A 16,044-nucleotide genomic window follows, 5' to 3' on the forward strand; every position below is an offset into this window, starting at 1 on the left:
TATCCATCTAGCCAGAAAGCTAGAGGCCAGTCCCTCTACTTCACACACTCTACTCTGAACTATCACCAATCTCTGTCAATTCTACCTACTAAATATCTTAAATCCAACCTCACTCTCCAGCCTTAGGTTATTTCTTGTCTTCATTATGCCTTGCTAGACAGCCTCCTCAGTGCCTCCAACACTGCCCTTCCTGAACACAGAGCTGGTTATTCCCCTGTATAAGACTATTGCTGGCCCTGGCCGGTTGGCTCAGCAGTAGAGCGTCGGCCTGGTGTGCGGGGAACCCGGGTTCGATTCCGGCCAGGGCACATAGGAGAAGCGCCCATTTGCTTCTCCACCCCCCCCCTTCCTCTCTCCATTAGAGTGAAGATGGCCCGGGCGCTGGGGATGGCTCCTTGGCCTCTGCCCCAGGCGCTAGAGTGGCTGCTGGTCGCGGCAGAGCATCGCCCCCTGGTGGGCAGAGCGTCGCCCCTGGTGGGCGTGCCGGGTGGATCCCGGTCGGGCGCATGCGGGAGTCTGTCTGACTGTCTCTCCCCGTTTCCAGCTTCAGAAAAATACAAAAAAAAAAAAAAAAAAAAAAAAAAAAAGACTATTGCTCCTGACTGCTATCAATTTCAGGGTCAAGCCTAAACTCTTTAGCTTAGACTACCAGGTCCTTCCTGGTCTAACTCCTGTTACTCCAGCTTCATCTAAGCCAGTGGTTCTCAACCTGTGGTGTATTGTATAATAAATGTGTATTTTCCGATGGCTTTAGGCGATCCCTGTGTTTTGGTCCTTTGACCCCCGCCGGGGTCACAACCCACAGGTTGAGAACCGCTGATCTAAGCCTACTTCACTGCCACGAAGAACTTTTTTGCAGCCTCATTAAAATATGTAGTAGTAGATCCTCAAATGGGTTTTGCTCACTCTTCCTTCAATGTTTTCATACTTGCTGTTTCCTCTGCCTTCAGCCTTTCCTTTGCCTAAATTACTTTTAATTTTCAAGCCTGAGATCAAACATCATACTTATTCTGAAATATTCCCCAAACTTCCCACCTTCCAAAGAGATAACTGCATTCTTTTGTGTGGTCCTGTGACACTTTATCATACCCAAATCATGGCATTTACAAATTTTATTGTATTTTTTACATCCCTATCGTTTCACTAGGTTATGAGCTAATTAAGGGAAGGGATCATGGTTTGTGCCCTTTTCTAAGAGCCTAGCAGTTGTTCGATAAACAATTATTAGAAAAATAACTGATTTTTTTAATGACTATAAAAGTTATATTTATTCACGATACTACATTAATTGCATTCCCTTAGAAAAATGGAGAACTGTTTATGTACCCAATTTGCACATATAAAACCTTATACAAATTATGTGCAGCACATAAAGGCCTCTGGTACAGCTAAAATCCTGCCACTACAATTGGGGTGAATCTGCTGCAAGGTCTCCAGTTTATCAAGTCTGTCCACAGAAAATTAAACACTGGAATTACAGTCAGTCTTGTGGCTCAATGTAGAAATTATTTTAAAATATAATAAAATAAAACTTTCAATTCTCTAAAACTCAAAAAAGGTAAACTGGAAGGGGATACATTTTGTTATTCAATTTAACATGATAAATTCACACCTTAGAAAAATAACTGATTTTGTGAAGTCAGGAATTTTCATCATTTCTGTTCATTAATGTATTCCCAATGCCTAGAACCATGCCTGGCACTTGGTAGACATTAATGAGTATTTTTGAATGAATGAACAAATCAATGAAGAAACAACGTGTTACCTGGTGAGAAGGCTGTAATCCCAATTTGCAAGATGACGTCTCTTTAGAGTGGGGGGCAGCTCCCACAGTGACTCGGGTGAAGGGGAAAGGAGGAGACTGTTGGCCTACGACATAAGCACCCTGGGCATGAAACAGCCGATCCCTCAGTTGCTGAATTGATGGCTATAAAAATCATAATAATGAAGAATTAAGTAAAATTAAAGCAAGCAAACATCCTCTCTTAAAAGCCTGGCCCCATATAGCATTCAAACTTTAGCTGACCCTCCACACCCTAGACACCTTAGATGACTCAAAACTCCCTAATCCCTGCCGTGCCTCCCTCCTTGCTGTTCTTTTTGCCTAGATCACTCTACATCTGCTGGTAAGCTACTTTTCTTTGAAGGTCCAGTTCAACAATTTCAACCACTCAGAAGCCTTCCTTGGCTTCTGCAGGCAAAACCAGCCCCTTCCCTGGAGTCCCACGCTGCTTAGTATAAGCCTCAGTTGTAGCAATATGAGTTAGTGACATCTGATTTTCCTCCAAAGGATTGTGAGCTTCCTGAGGGACTAGATCTTATTTACTCTGAGCTTCGGCATTTAGCACAGTGCCTAGAACAAGGAAGTGTTCAGCCAGTGTTAGATGATTAAATAAAATGGTTCGTTCTTTCCACATGGCACCACTCACCTGAGCACAGTCACTGGGTACGTAGCTCATGGCAGTGGCCAGGTTGCCCTGGGCTGCCAGGAGGCTGGCATACTGAGTGACCCAGTAGGTTGTGGCAGGGCCTGGGCTCACCCCATCAGGACCCCGCAGTAGCTCCAAGCTCCTGTTCAGGACCATTACCTTCTCCATCAGGTCCTAGAGGAACAAGGACGAGGACGGTCAGCCCTGTTCAAAGCACACCCTGCTCTCCAAGCCCAAGCAGCTCACCCAGAGATTTCCCAGTATGGGAGGAGGGCCCCTGGCATAGCCAGGTGAAGACATAAAATGATGACATATAAGAGACATGATAGTTAAAGAAGGGCCACTTGGCCTCGCCTCTCAGGCTGTTAGCACTGGGCTCAAGTGGGGCCATTAGGGTCTTAGATTCTCATATATCTCTGCCTTTTTTTGGCTTTCTTTATCCTTTCTGCTAGTACAACAGCAAATTCAGAATAAGTTATACTATTGTTTGTGCATGACTTTGCCTCCCCATAAGTCTGTGACCTCCATCTTCTCTGAGAGTATCTGGTGCAATTAAGATTCACAAAAATTTTCACAGCAGCTAAGAGAAGACCCAAGCTCACAATTACTCAGACATAAACTTGTATAGCCAAATCTGAAGTAGGAAAACATTATGAAGCTTAATACCTAAGCAGCTTTTGCTCAGTCTCCCTGATGAGAAGGAGGGAAGGAGGGGAGAGCTCACCCTTGGGAGGGGTCCCAGGCATTAATGGCCCTTCTCTCTTCCCTCATCTGACTCCAGCCTGGATCCCCAGAAGCCTTGCTCTAATGTCCCTGCACACCCCCACCGCTAGCCTCTCCTCACTGGAGCCCTGTGAGAAGGGGTACCTGCAGAGCCATGGGGGATGAAGCCTGGTGGCACTTTGCCCAGCACTCCACCAGCTGCTCCACACTCCCTGAACACACATAACAGAGTCTGGCTTCGGAGGTGAGCGCCCTACCACCCTCCTGCTCCATGCGAGTACCCAGCATGTCTGCAGAGAGATGGAAACTTCTTTAATGTCACAGCTTCCTCTTGCCTTTTCCCCTTTTCCTGTTTGGAAATGGTTGGAAGAACATGAGCTATGGGACAAGTAGCTACAGTGGCTTTGCACAACATTGAGGCTCACCCTGCTCTATAGTGGAGGGCAAAGCTCTTCCTTCAAGATGTGACAAAAAAAAAAAAAAAAAAGGACAAGTAAAAGTAGGAGAATGCACTCTAGTCCTTGGCTCTGGTGACATGGCCTGGGCTCCCAGAGCTCAGGCTGCTCTTCTGCCTCCTCTGTCAGCATGTCCACAGACGCCACGCTGAGTCACATCTCTCCACCCTAGGGCCCAGGGCCACCTACCGCAGAGCTCAGGGAATGTCTCTGGCCCTGAGTACGTCAGCAGCAAGGCCAGTGCCTCTCTCCAGTTCTGCAGGCTGCAGGAGCACACCATGTCCTTCCAATTCTTCTGCACAATACAGGCTAGCAGCTGTGAGGGGCAGAGACAGAGAGGGAAGGAGGCCATCACCTGCCCACCCTGCACAGGCAGCCGGAGTCATGCACAGGAATGTGCTAGAAAAGCCACTCATGAGTGGGCTTCATGTTAGACCACTGATTGACTGGGGGCTCTGTGTAAGGACAGGATGGTTAGAGTGGGAAGAGAGAGAGTTTGGCAGATCCTCTAAACACCAGTCCCAAGGTACGGGCATCCATCCAACAAGGTCCGAGTAACTCCCTCCAATCCCCTCCCCTCCCCTCCTGCATGGTCGGCAGTTACCAAGGAGATTCTGGTTTTCTTCTTGGCCAAGTAGCGTTCCTGTGTTTGCTTGAGCAGATCTGCGCCTCCAGCCTGGGCCAGGATAATGGCTTCAGCAAAGCGCTCTTCTTTCAGACACAGCTCCACAGCAGGGCCCAGCTCACCAAGCAGGAGAGCCTGGCTCAGGAGTCCATCTGTGTCTGTGGGCAGAGGCATCCCCCCATTCACCTGCCCTCAGCCCACAGCTTCCTGTCCCCGGCCGAGACCAGAGCACACCTGCTATATCTGTATCATCCGCCTCCCTCGCCCCAAACTCCCAAATTTCATTCCTCAACAACAAAAGGTAGTAGGGTGTCCTGAGGTGCCCAGGTCCAGGGATAACTCTCTAAGGCGAGAACCCAAGATGAGAGAGTAACTCATGTGGCAGTAACATGGGTGTGATGTGTGATTGTTCAGCAAGCCCAGGTCACAGTCCTTCAAGCAAGAACACAGAAGGATCAAAAAAAAAAAGAAGAAATCTAAGTAGAAGGCCTTCCATAGGAAGCTCTCCATAGGAGCTTTTCACCCATGAAAAGCTCTAACCAGTAACACAGTGCTCTAACCAGTAACAGAACCACCCGGCATTTTTGATGGCGAGAGGGAAGCAGGAGGCAGGGGACAAGAAGGAAATGTCCTCAAGTCTGAGAACTCTGAGCCCACCCACTCCCATGCAGAGGGTTTCTCTCCCTCAGGCTCAGAGTACCTTCTGTGGTGGGGATCTCCCATGGAGTCAAGTTCTGAGGAATCAGCTCATCAAAGAAGGCTGAGGAGGCAGAGGCTTCCTCTGTGGTGTGTTTGGAGGCCTTTACAAGGAAGGAGAGAGGTGGCTGCTTAGGAAATGAGCCCTAAAGACAGAGAGCTGGCTTAGCAGCTCTCTCTGGGAGCTCTACTATATTTGGCCCTAGATGGGTAAAGCTAAAAGGATAAACTGGTAAGGTTTGGGAGGGCTCTAGTTCATGGTTAAAACACAGCTCCACTCTATAAGCCCAAAAGCTTATCGACTTCGTGTCTCACTGTGGTTCCAAGTGATGAAGAGTCTGCACACTTCTACAGAAGCTGAGCAAAGGCTTCATGAAAGCAAAGCAAAGGGCCAGGAAGGGGTAAAAGCCCTGGTAGCACAGGTCGGACTGGCTGGGCTCCTCCCACACCTGGCTGCGGAAGGCCTGTTGTCTGTTACTGTTGAGGTCATCTCCCTCGGGCTGAGGACTCTCCCCCGGTCCCGAGGCACTCTTCAACCATGTGGCCACCTGCAGGGAGAGACCTATGAGTAACCCTTGCCCCAGCACAAGGGCAGACAAGCAGTATGCTTTCTTCCTACCTCCAAACCCCACTGACTAGACTGTGAGATCCTTGAGCTAGTTTCCTGGGAAACAGCCTGACTCCAGGAGGTCAAATGTTCGCACATACGTTAGTGATGCCCAGGAAGAGGTATGCTGAGTGGGTTTCCACCAACAGAATTCTATTCTTCTCTATAATATGAAGTGCATGATTCTGATGTGAAAGCAGCTTACCTTTTTCTGAAGTTCATCTTTACTGTATCCTAACAGCTTTAGGAATTTCATTCTGGAGTCTTGTTCCAAGGTCACCTAAGGAGCCACAGAACACAGACATCTCCATCAAATGAATGTGAATGACCCTCTCCTGCTGTTAAAACTGGATATCTGTGACAGTGTACCCTCAAATACAGTTCTCTGTGCTACCAGAAGTGCCTTACCAAGGCCAATACCACCTCTCCTTTTTCTCCCCAGATTTGATTTCTGCTGGGCTGTGGGCCTACTGGTAACAAAACACTTTCTCCCTTCTGCATGAGAACTGAACTATCAGTTGACTTCCTAGATCTGTTACCCTGGTAACCTGACAAGAATAAAATGTTAGCGATGTTTCTAGGCAACATTGCATTTGGACTAGAACTATATAAATTATAAGTAATCAATGTGGACGGCAAACTCTGGGCTTCCTTGATGGCAAGGATTCTTGTAACTGAACAGATCACTTGTAGAGTCTAGAAGCTACGCTTTTGAAGTTGGTACAAGAGATATGGGCTCTCCTGGACCTGAGTCGTCTAAATCAGGGCAACTGACACACCTGCCTATGGACACCTCAACTCCTCGCACCTAAGCCACCTCCCTGGGAGCCGAGGAGGAGAACTCTGCACTGCTGCATGGATGCTGCATGGATTGCCCAGAAGGGAACACCTGATGACACCCTGCTGACAGGTTGTGGTTCCTGTCCCCTATCTTTGAGATGATACCGAGTGAGTCTTCTAACTGTCAGGAGAAGACTCCTGCTAGGAGGCACACGGATATATAGTAAACAAAGTCAGCTTACCCATCCAGTGTCCCAGATACTGAGGACGAAGCTTTCCTGAACCCCTACCCTAACCTGGGTTCGCTGGCCCACACCCTTTATTTATCCTATACTGAACCATGAGTTCTGACTACCACCTTTTTCATAGCCTCTCAGGCCCCTCCTTCTTCCACGATCTTCCCTTGGAAATGGTCATCCACACTCAGCTCCATGACCACTCTAATGGACAGCTCTTGGGTAGCTTTTCAAACAGACTGCCTGAGGGAAAAGGCTGAACTCCTGATCCCTCCCTCTCCCTCTCGATCACTCCTATTCTCGTTCCCACCTCACCATTCCTGGAGTTATTACCTGCACCCTGCTTGTAACAAAAGCATCTTTTTCTTTCTTTTTTTTTTTAACAGAGACAGAGAGAGAGTCAAAGAGAGGGATAGATAGGGACAGACAGACAGGAACAGAGAGATGAGAAGCATCAATCATCAGTTTTTCGTTGCGAGACCTTAGTTGTTCATTGATTGCTTTCTCATATGTGCATTGACTGTGGGCTTTCAGCACCGAGTAACCCTTGTTCAAGCCAGCAACTTTGGGTCCACGCTGGTGAGCCTTGCTCAAACCAGATGAGCCCGCGCTCAAGCTGGCAACCTTGGGGTCTCGAACCTGGGTCCTCTGCATTCCAGTCGAATGCTCTATCCATTGCGCCACCCCCTGGTCAGGCTGATTGTTTTCTCATATGTGACTTGACCATGGGCCTTCAGCAAACTGAGTAACCCCTTGCTCGAGCCAGCAACCTTGGGTTCAAGCCGGTGAGCTTTTGCTCAAACCAGATGAGCCCGTGCTCAAGCTGACGACCTCAGGGTCTCAAACCTGGGTCCTTCCGCATCCCAGTCTGACGCTCTATCCACTGCGCCACCGCCTGGTCAGGCTTCCCACATCTTTTTCTAGCTTTACTTTTATAACTGATGATCTTTCTCAAAACCCTGGCTCCTTCCCAGATTCCAGGTGTCTACCTCCACTAAGTTCTACTATGTCTGAAGCACAGACCCAAGTCCTTCTCAGGCCCCTAGGAGAAGGCCCTGTCCTTTTTGCATTCTTTCCTACAACCCCAAAGATTTCAATAACTATCTGTCTGTCGGTCAGTTGTTTCTTTCTCCTGTCAGCCCTCTCCTGCTCATTTCCTTTGACAACTGCAGCACTCCTCCCGGTGTCATAAGCAACTTGAGATTAAGATAGCACTGTAACTGAAGCCATGCCTCCAGAGCAGCGTACGGCTTGAGCCCTAAATCCACCACCACAACTGGCCTTGCGTTCCTTGAAACAAATTCAAAGCCTACTTATGATGATACATTTTTCCAGCTAATCTTCTTCCCCTCCTTTCCCTTTCCTTCTTCTCCCTTCCCATCACCTTATCTGCCCTTCAGCATGGCCTTCACCTTGGCTCCAGTAAAGTACCCAGACATGAGCAAGAGTAGCAAAAAAGGCAAATGTCACTTGGACTCCTCAGCTTTCTTAGCTGCAAATGGTCTTTGAGCCTCTGGCTGATGATGAAAGTTCTGTGCGTAGCAGGTGTGTATTGTATGGGAGAAAACCTAGCAGGGGTTAGGGCCTCTGAAACCTGGCTCACACTGCGCTGTGCACCCCCGGCAGTGGACAGAGGAGGGAGCGCCCGCTTCGGGGAAACACTTCTGCGCAGCCAGCCGTCAGTCCTACCTTCAGGAACCGCCAGAGCATCTTTTCACTTTGCAGTGGTACTCGCTGGATCTTGTTCTGACAATAATTGAGGAGATCTCCTGACCCCAGGGCTTCCTGTAGCTCAGCTGACCGCATCAGGAATTCGGAATCTGTGGTCACTTGACTGATGAAGACTAGGCGGAGACAAGGCTGTGGCACCTGATGGGCAGGGGTGCTGGGAAGGCCAAAAGTAACCAGCTTCCCCCCAAACTGGTGAGGAAGAACAAGAAGGGTCAAGCTCATGTCTTCAAGCTAAAAGTTAACACCAAGTCAGCATCCTAGGAAAGGCTATCTACTGGTTAACCCTAGAATAGGAGATCCATAATAAGAGAACTCCTGGGGGTGGAACAGGACTAGGAATTGAATAGCAAACCACCTCTGCATTTTTAGCATCATCAGCTTAAAACTTCAGCACACGGTACTCATCTTCTCTTCACCTGTCCTGGTACCACCCTTCTCCCAGTCACCTGGACCAAACACCTTGGCATCATCAGCCTTTAGACACACTACAGCCAAGCAAAAACGAAGTCTTCCCTCTTCTCGTCCAATGTCTCATGTGGGCCCCTCAGTCCCACTCCCAGTGCTAGCACACCTAGCTTACCAGAGTAGTTTGCTAGACTCTAGGTTTTTTCCCTCATCCAATCCAGCTGCTCAGGAGCCTGTAATGGTTTCACAGGCCACAGGCCAGACCGGAAGCTCCTCTGCCTGCTGTGCACAGAACGCTCCAAACTCATGGCCAGACCTGCCCCCGCAGCCCCTCCCTCCCTGCTCGTTCGTGTGATCGCTCACACCAAGTGCCCAGCTCATTCCTGCTTCCGTGCCCTCGCCAGCACAGCACTTCAGCCTGAGCATCCTTCTCACCGAATCAGGTACTTTACATAAAGCGCTCGACACAGACTCATCTTAGTCGAGGTCCTTTACTCCAGCACTTCTCCACCTTGGCCACATATTAAAGTCACCTGGGGAGCTGTTCTGAGTCACCACTCTGGGGCGAAACCCAGCATCAGTATTTTTAAAATTCTTCAGGTTATTCCAATTGCTTTATTCCCTAGCCATGCATTATTGCCCTCCCTACGACCCTCTCCTTAATGAACTTTCCCAAGCAGAACTGTTCTCTTGACTCCTACAGAACAAAAGCTACACTTGGATCAGTGCTCAAGAAGACCATCTTAATTTGGATTGGTATAGCACTGGATAGTTTGACAAAATGCTTACATATATTCTTATTTGAGGTTCAGGTCAATTCACAAACATAAGCTAGGCAGGTATCACTATCCCCGTCTTACAGATAAGAACACTGAAGCCCTGAGTTAAGTGACTTGCCCAAGGTTACTCAACTGATAAGAGACAGATTAATAATAAGAATTCAGGCCTCTTCATCTCATAATCCTTCACTTCAATGCCTCTTGAGTGTGTTGGTCTTCTTACCTCCCTAATAAAATTCTGAAAACAAGAGTCTCTCCTGTAAGCATGTGTTTTCAATTCGAGCTTGCTATTTAAAGCACTGAGCTAGGTATTTCAGGGCCTTGCTAGTCCTTCGATCACCAGCACGGGCATTACCTGGGAACTTGAGGAAAATCAGAACCTTGGGCCCTCCCCCAGACCGGATGAACCAGAATTTGAATTTTAACAAGATCCCCAGGTGATCTGGATGCACATTAAATTTTGAGAAGTGCTGCTTTAAGAATAAAACATGAACAAGATGTGGTCCCTATCCTCACGGATTCTATTACGTAGCAGGGTGTAACACAGTCATATAAATAAGTTAGTACAGTTAGAATGTATCATTAAAAGAGTATAAATTTGTGACATAGTTTGACTAGGGAAGTGGTCGGCAAACTCATTAGTCAACAGAGCCAAATATCAACGAATGAAATTTCTTTTGAGAGCCAAATTTTTTAAACTTAAACTATACAGGTAGGTACATTCCTTATCAAGGTAGCGCCCGCACATGGTATCTTGTGGAAGAGCCACACTCAGGGAGCCAAAGAGCTGCATGTGGCTCGCAAGCCATGTTTGCCGACCAGGGGACTAGGGTGAAGAAGGGCCTCGCAAAGCAGGTGGTATTTAAGCGAGGGGCCCTGAAAGGCTGCAGCAGGATTCAATGGCCTGAGAGAGAGAGAAGCTGAAGAGTGGGGCACAGGTGGAAGCAGCAGAGTCGGGGAGTTATTCGTGGAACAGAAGGAAGTCACATTTATTTGGTTCATAGAGAACACATGAGAATAAGGTGGGGATAAGAACTGGAAAGGTAAAGGGGCTCTGTGTACATTTGGTTTGAGCCTATAAAGCAAAGGGGTTAAAGGTTTTGAGCAGAGGAGTCACAGGATGACTATATTATGTTTTCTTTCCTGCCTTGTAGTCTAACCCTTGCATAACTGGACTCACTACCGGTCCTGACACGTAAAGGTTAGAGAAACATCAGGTGCAACCTCAGGCAGTTCCCCATAACCAGGGGCGGGGGGTTTAATGCAATCTGTTGTTTTCATATATGACTGGCACAGCAAGCAGGGGAAGGGGCAGAGAGGGAAGCACTAGGAACTCTCTGCTTGAGCAGTTAGTGGGGCCTGTCCTGAGATACAGTAGATGGAAAAAATACCTCCTACAGAACAGAGCTCCATGCTGGGCACACGGCAGGCTTCACAGGCACTCACATACACATACACACACACACACACACACACACACACACACACACACTACACTTACAGCAAAGGAAACACCTGCTGGCCTTCTCATCCATTTGGGAGCTTTTTTCAGAGGAGGAATCGATGATGCTTGGGCCACTTGCTCTGGCACCTGCAATGGTGGGAGAGGCTGGCCTTTGCTGAAGGAAGAAGAGATCTGGGGACAAAAGGACACCAGCATCACCAGGCTGAAGTGGCAGCCTAGCCAGGAACTCCACCTACAAACTCCATTTTGGGAGGAACCCTTGAGATACCTAATCTGGCCCACAAAGACCAGATGACCATATTCCAAGGGACTAATAGTGATCGTGGGACACCCTGAAGTAGGCTTTTGGAAAGCCTACTGCTTCTAAGGTCTATAGAGGAGTATGACACAAAATGGATCTATGGGAGAGAGGGAAGTGAGACAGTTCATAATTCCAAAATAATGGCTCCAGCATGGAGGTCTGATGTCCCTGGAATACCACAGGGAACATCTAAGAACAAAAGTCAAGGTGATGTCCTCCATTGCATTGTGGCAGGAACTGACATCCTCCCAGGACAATGGGCAGTGGAGCAGAAAAAACTCAGCCCTCCAAAACCCAGGGCCCTGCCCTCCCACTCTTTAATAGCTCCCACTTCTTTCCAAGCTGTATGTCCTGCTCTCTTCCCCCAAAGAGAGACAGCCCATTCCCTCCGGCCTTCCCCACTAAGCCCCTCAAACCTTGTCAGCCTGTCTCATCTGCTGGACTTCCCAGCTCCTACCCATCACAGAGTACAAACTGATCCAGCCATCGAAGGAGGCAGCTGAGAATACTGGGGGGTCCCGAGGGCACCACTGTACATCAAAGCACCAGCTGCTCTGTGTGGGTAGCTTATATACCACCTGTTAAGAGAGAACACACCATAGGGAAACCCTGACATAGGGAAGGCAGCCCAGAATGCAGCGCTGCTGGTTTCCCCTCCCATCGCCCCTCCCCTCCCAGCACACCCACGGAAGGGCCAGCCTACCTCGCTGCTCCCCAGGTTCCAGCACAAGACCTGGTTGTCTTTGGCACTACTGAGCAGCAGCTCAGCATCGGCCTGGCTCCATGACACTGACAAGATACCCCTAAAGAGGAAGGAGGAGCTAACATTTGCTGAATGTCTCCTATGAGTAAAGTACTTTATATGTCTCTGATAAATCTCATCCCTACAAGGTGAGCAGCTTGATTTTATTTCACAAATGAGGAAAACAAGGCCTTGAAAAATTAAGAAACTTTCAGCAGCCAAGCAGCCAGAACCCAAGTCAATTTCCAGAGTCTATGTACTGTGTGCACCATCTCACTCTGACTCTCACAGGCCACTGCAGGACGGCCTGCTTCTTTTCCCTGATTGTAGAGTAGGGACTATGAACATGACAAGCACTCATCCCTATGGGTGCTTTCAGCCGAAGAGGGTAGTGAGGACCTAATTCTCAAAAATCCCCAAGGAAGTCTAAAGGCAGCATGACCTGTGAGATAGAAAGAACAGACCTTGGGGCTGCGTTCTCTGCTGTGGGCCCAAGAGCTCAGCTTCAGAGGCAGGCCTGTGCGCAGGACACACAGAGCCAAGGATCTCCTGTTAAGGAGAAGTCTTAGAAAGGGGGCAACCTTATCACCTAAAGAAATGAGCATTACCCTCAGATGGGAGCCTGGAGACTCTCCTAGGGGGCTGAACACTGGCTCCAATATTTCTCATGACTCCATCTCCATTCCAATTTCTAGAAGCTGGATGAAACCTAAGGCTCTGCTCCATAACCTCTGGTCTGAAGGAACTCCTCTTGGTTGGGCTGGAGCTAGGACCGGTGACTGTGTGTTCACTGGGATGTCTTTGAAGACAGAGAGGATGTTTGGTAGCTAAAGTGAGGCACTCATTGCCCCCTACCTGGGTCATTATGCCCCTGCCCTCCACCAGGGATGCTGATGAGGTTTGAGATGCTACCTGCTATGGCTCTCCAGCACCTTCAGGGGTGAGGAGGCAAAGCGCAGGTCCCACAGCTGAATCACCGGGAGACGGTCGTCTTCTGAGCACAGCACCAACTGAGTGGCTATGTCGGGGTGCCAGGCCAGGCCTGAGCAGTGCATCTGTGAACAGAGCAGATGCCAATGCCAATGGGCAACATAACCTGACTCTTTTAGTTACTGACTTTTTCTGTCCAGACGGAATGGGGCCTCTCCAAGGGCAGGTTATGCCTTTTCTAGGTGACTGGGAACACCATAGCCATCAGGAAATAAATGATGACCATGAATGAGGAAGGAGCATTAGAAGCCCCCATATCAGCTCTGTTTAGCTTCCCTAAGATGTCATCCTCAATAGGAAATCTGCTAGGTGCTGAATCCAGATGTGCAACAGCTGGAAACAGAATCCTGGTCTGGGAAAGAAAAGCTGCAATGACTAGGCATGAGAGAGAAGCCACAGCCCAAGGCTGTATTGTGCTCCATGACTTACCCTGTTGCTGTGATCACTGACTTTGATGATAGGTTCATTCTTCCTGAGATCCCACACAACTGCCTTGCCACTGGGGTGAGCAGAAGACAAAATATGTTGAACTTGCCGGTTCCAAGAGAGTGCCTTGATGTCTTCCAGGGGCTGCTGAGGTGGGATGGGGGTAGGGGGTGGAGGACAACTTGTCACCCCAGACCAAAGGACATCTGCTCTTCCACTGCTCCCAACCACCCTCAGAAAGACTTAAGAGTAGACATCAGGCTACCCAAACCAAGATGGTCTCAGGTAGCTGGGAGCTGAATTTCCAGAGAGGAAGCTTTAGGGTACTGGTATAGAAGCTGAGACAATGGCAGGCACACCTGGGTTTTACTCTTATCCCAAGGTGCTCCTGAAAGGATAGAATCAAGATTAAAAAAACAAAAAAAACAAAACAAAAAAACCTCTCAGGGAGAGGAAGGTGAGGAAGGGAGGGAAACAAACACCCAACATTCCCAGAGTGAGACAGAAAGAAAAGCCATTTAGGGCACAGACGCTATCAAATTTATTAACTTACCTCACGATACTGTAAGCGTAAGCCAGAGAAAAGCCAAGAAGCAAAAAGGCCCAGTTACAGACTGACACACAAGTACACTCAGAGACAGAGATACACGTGACCCCTGCCTGCACAGGGAACCCAGGTACAGAGACAAGGCTGACCGTCCCCACAGAAAGGACAAGGGTGTATCTGGGAGTCCTGCGCTGGCCCCTTCTGCACTGCGCTCGCTTAGCCTTGCCCGCACTGTGCTGTGATAAAACAGCACGCTCATTCCTCCCCTCAATGTCTTCTACTCCCCCCCTCTCCTTCACTCTCTTTCCAGAAACCCCTGAGACAGTTAATGACCACAACCCCCACCCACCCACACACACAACCTCCCCACCCGTCTGTGATCATCTGGTAGCACATTAGTCTGTGGAGCTGTATTGCCCTCCAGTGGTAAAGCCTAAAACCTTTTATGCTTTGGCTCTAGAAGTCAATCAAGACTTTTCCTTTTTCCTGGGCAAGTCAGCTGCACACTGTTCACAGCAGCTCCGGGAGCCTCCTCACCTGTGACTTGGATCCCGGGGTCATTGGCACACTCAGGTTATTCAAATCCCATATGAAGATTTCAGAATCACTGGCTCCCGAGGCCAGGAGGTTGCCCTGTATGAAACATAGGCCTTTGGAGACCACCATCCCAGGAAGAGAGGAGAGGAGAGAAGGAGAGGGGGGAAGAGACCCACATATTAGGCTTCCAAAGCCTCCCCCATAACAGCCTGGGATGGGTTCAGAGTTATAGACTGAAGGTCATAAGTGAATGCTTCCATTCAGAGCTCTTGTTCGAGGGCTTGGCCTTGTCTGACCAAATGAAACGTAGTACCTGGAAAGGATTAAAGTCAAGGGCTCTGACAGCGCCCGTGTGCTTCTGTCTCTGGGCAATAACGGGCTCCTTCCCTGAAGACAGGATGTGGGCCACACTGTATAGAGTAAGCATGCCATTGTCTCCACCGCCTGCAATAACCCCGGAGCCTTCCAGAAGTCCATTGCCAGAGCTCCCCCAGATCAGCTTGTGAAACCTACAGAGAGGAGAAACTAGCATCAGCACCAATTCAGGTTCATATCAGTAAACATCTCTGTCAGCCCTTGCCTCTCTGCAAGTACCCCCCACCAGGCTGGGGCCTGCTGGTCTTCCTCATTCCCGGATACACAGTCAAAGCCTCCTCTGCCTGCCCCTGCCCTTTCTCTGAAAAAATGCCCCCTCTGGCACACTAGAAGCCAGGAAGCCCCTCCCTCAGAGTTGTGTGGAGATATATATATTTTTTAGAGACAGAGAGAGAGTCAGAGAGAGGGATAGACAGATGGGAACGGAGAGAGATGAGAAGCATCAGTTTTTCAATGTGACACCTTAGTTGTTCATTGATTGCTTTCTCATATGTGCCTTGACCATGGGGCTCTAGCACACTGAGTAACCCTTTGCTTGACCCAGTGACCTTGGGTCCAAGCTGGTGAGCTCTGCTCAAACCGGATGAGCCCGCACTCAAGCTGGCGACCTCGGGGACTCGAACCTGGGTCTTCTGCATCCCAGTCCAACCCTCTATCCACTGTGCCACTGCCTGGTCAGGCGTGGAGATACTTTTTTAAAGTTAATATTATACTGCTCACAAAATTAGGGGATATTTCAAAATGAATAAAAAGCGGTAAAATATCCCCTAATTTTTGTGAGCAGTATATACAGGCCTAGTGATAAATACTTCAGATAGGTTATGTCACTTAACTCTCACAACTCAAATAACTAATAGTTATTGAATATTTCCTATGTACCAGGCACTATCTTAGGTGCTTTATATGTATTAACTGATTTAACATTCAACAACCCCCAAAGGTGCTATTATTATTCCATATTCAACTGAGGAAACTGAGGCATAGAGAAGTTTTGAAACCTCTGCATATACAACTAGTAATTTTATCTCCATTTTACAGCTAGGAAGTGGCAGAATCAAGGTTCAAAGTCAGGCCCATTTTATTTTAAAGCCTGAGATCTAGACTGCCTTCTGTTTAGAGGAAGATCCAAGCTTTTCTGTACTTGATTAGAAGCAGATTCCCTAGGCCAAGAATTGCAGTCCCCTCTTTCCTTTAA

At 48.5% G+C, this 16,044-nt stretch overlaps 1 protein-coding gene across 7 annotated transcripts in view; it reads right to left on the reverse strand.

Moving 5' to 3' along the window:
- Positions 1 to 16,044, reverse strand: part of SEC31B (SEC31 homolog B, COPII coat complex component) — a 32,738-nt gene that overhangs the window by 8,124 nt on the left and 8,570 nt on the right. For 6 of the 7 annotated variants that reach the window (XM_066238756.1, XM_066238759.1, XM_066238762.1 and 3 more), the window contains 16 exons: positions 14,788 to 14,983; positions 14,475 to 14,570; positions 13,394 to 13,537; positions 12,887 to 13,029; positions 11,936 to 12,035; positions 11,649 to 11,810; positions 10,968 to 11,102; positions 8,241 to 8,471; positions 5,741 to 5,815; positions 5,378 to 5,476; positions 4,933 to 5,032; positions 4,212 to 4,390; positions 3,797 to 3,923; positions 3,297 to 3,442; positions 2,430 to 2,603; positions 1,766 to 1,927 (listed from right to left, as the gene is read on the reverse strand). In XM_066238756.1, coding sequence (XP_066094853.1) covers positions 1,766 to 1,927; positions 2,430 to 2,603; positions 3,297 to 3,442; positions 3,797 to 3,923; positions 4,212 to 4,390; positions 4,933 to 5,032; positions 5,378 to 5,476; positions 5,741 to 5,815; positions 8,241 to 8,471; positions 10,968 to 11,102; positions 11,649 to 11,810; positions 11,936 to 12,035; positions 12,887 to 13,029; positions 13,394 to 13,537; positions 14,475 to 14,570; positions 14,788 to 14,983 — 2,269 coding nt within the window. The remainder of the gene's footprint in view (positions 1 to 1,765; positions 1,928 to 2,429; positions 2,604 to 3,296; positions 3,443 to 3,796; positions 3,924 to 4,211; positions 4,391 to 4,932; positions 5,033 to 5,377; positions 5,477 to 5,740; positions 5,816 to 8,240; positions 8,472 to 10,967; positions 11,103 to 11,648; positions 11,811 to 11,935; positions 12,036 to 12,886; positions 13,030 to 13,393; positions 13,538 to 14,474; positions 14,571 to 14,787; positions 14,984 to 16,044) is intronic. The other variant, XM_066238758.1, reaches the window with a different exon arrangement.

This window comes from Saccopteryx bilineata, chromosome 7 (assembly GCF_036850765.1).
Source record: "Saccopteryx bilineata isolate mSacBil1 chromosome 7, mSacBil1_pri_phased_curated, whole genome shotgun sequence".
Lineage (NCBI taxonomy): Eukaryota > Metazoa > Chordata > Mammalia > Chiroptera > Emballonuridae > Saccopteryx > Saccopteryx bilineata.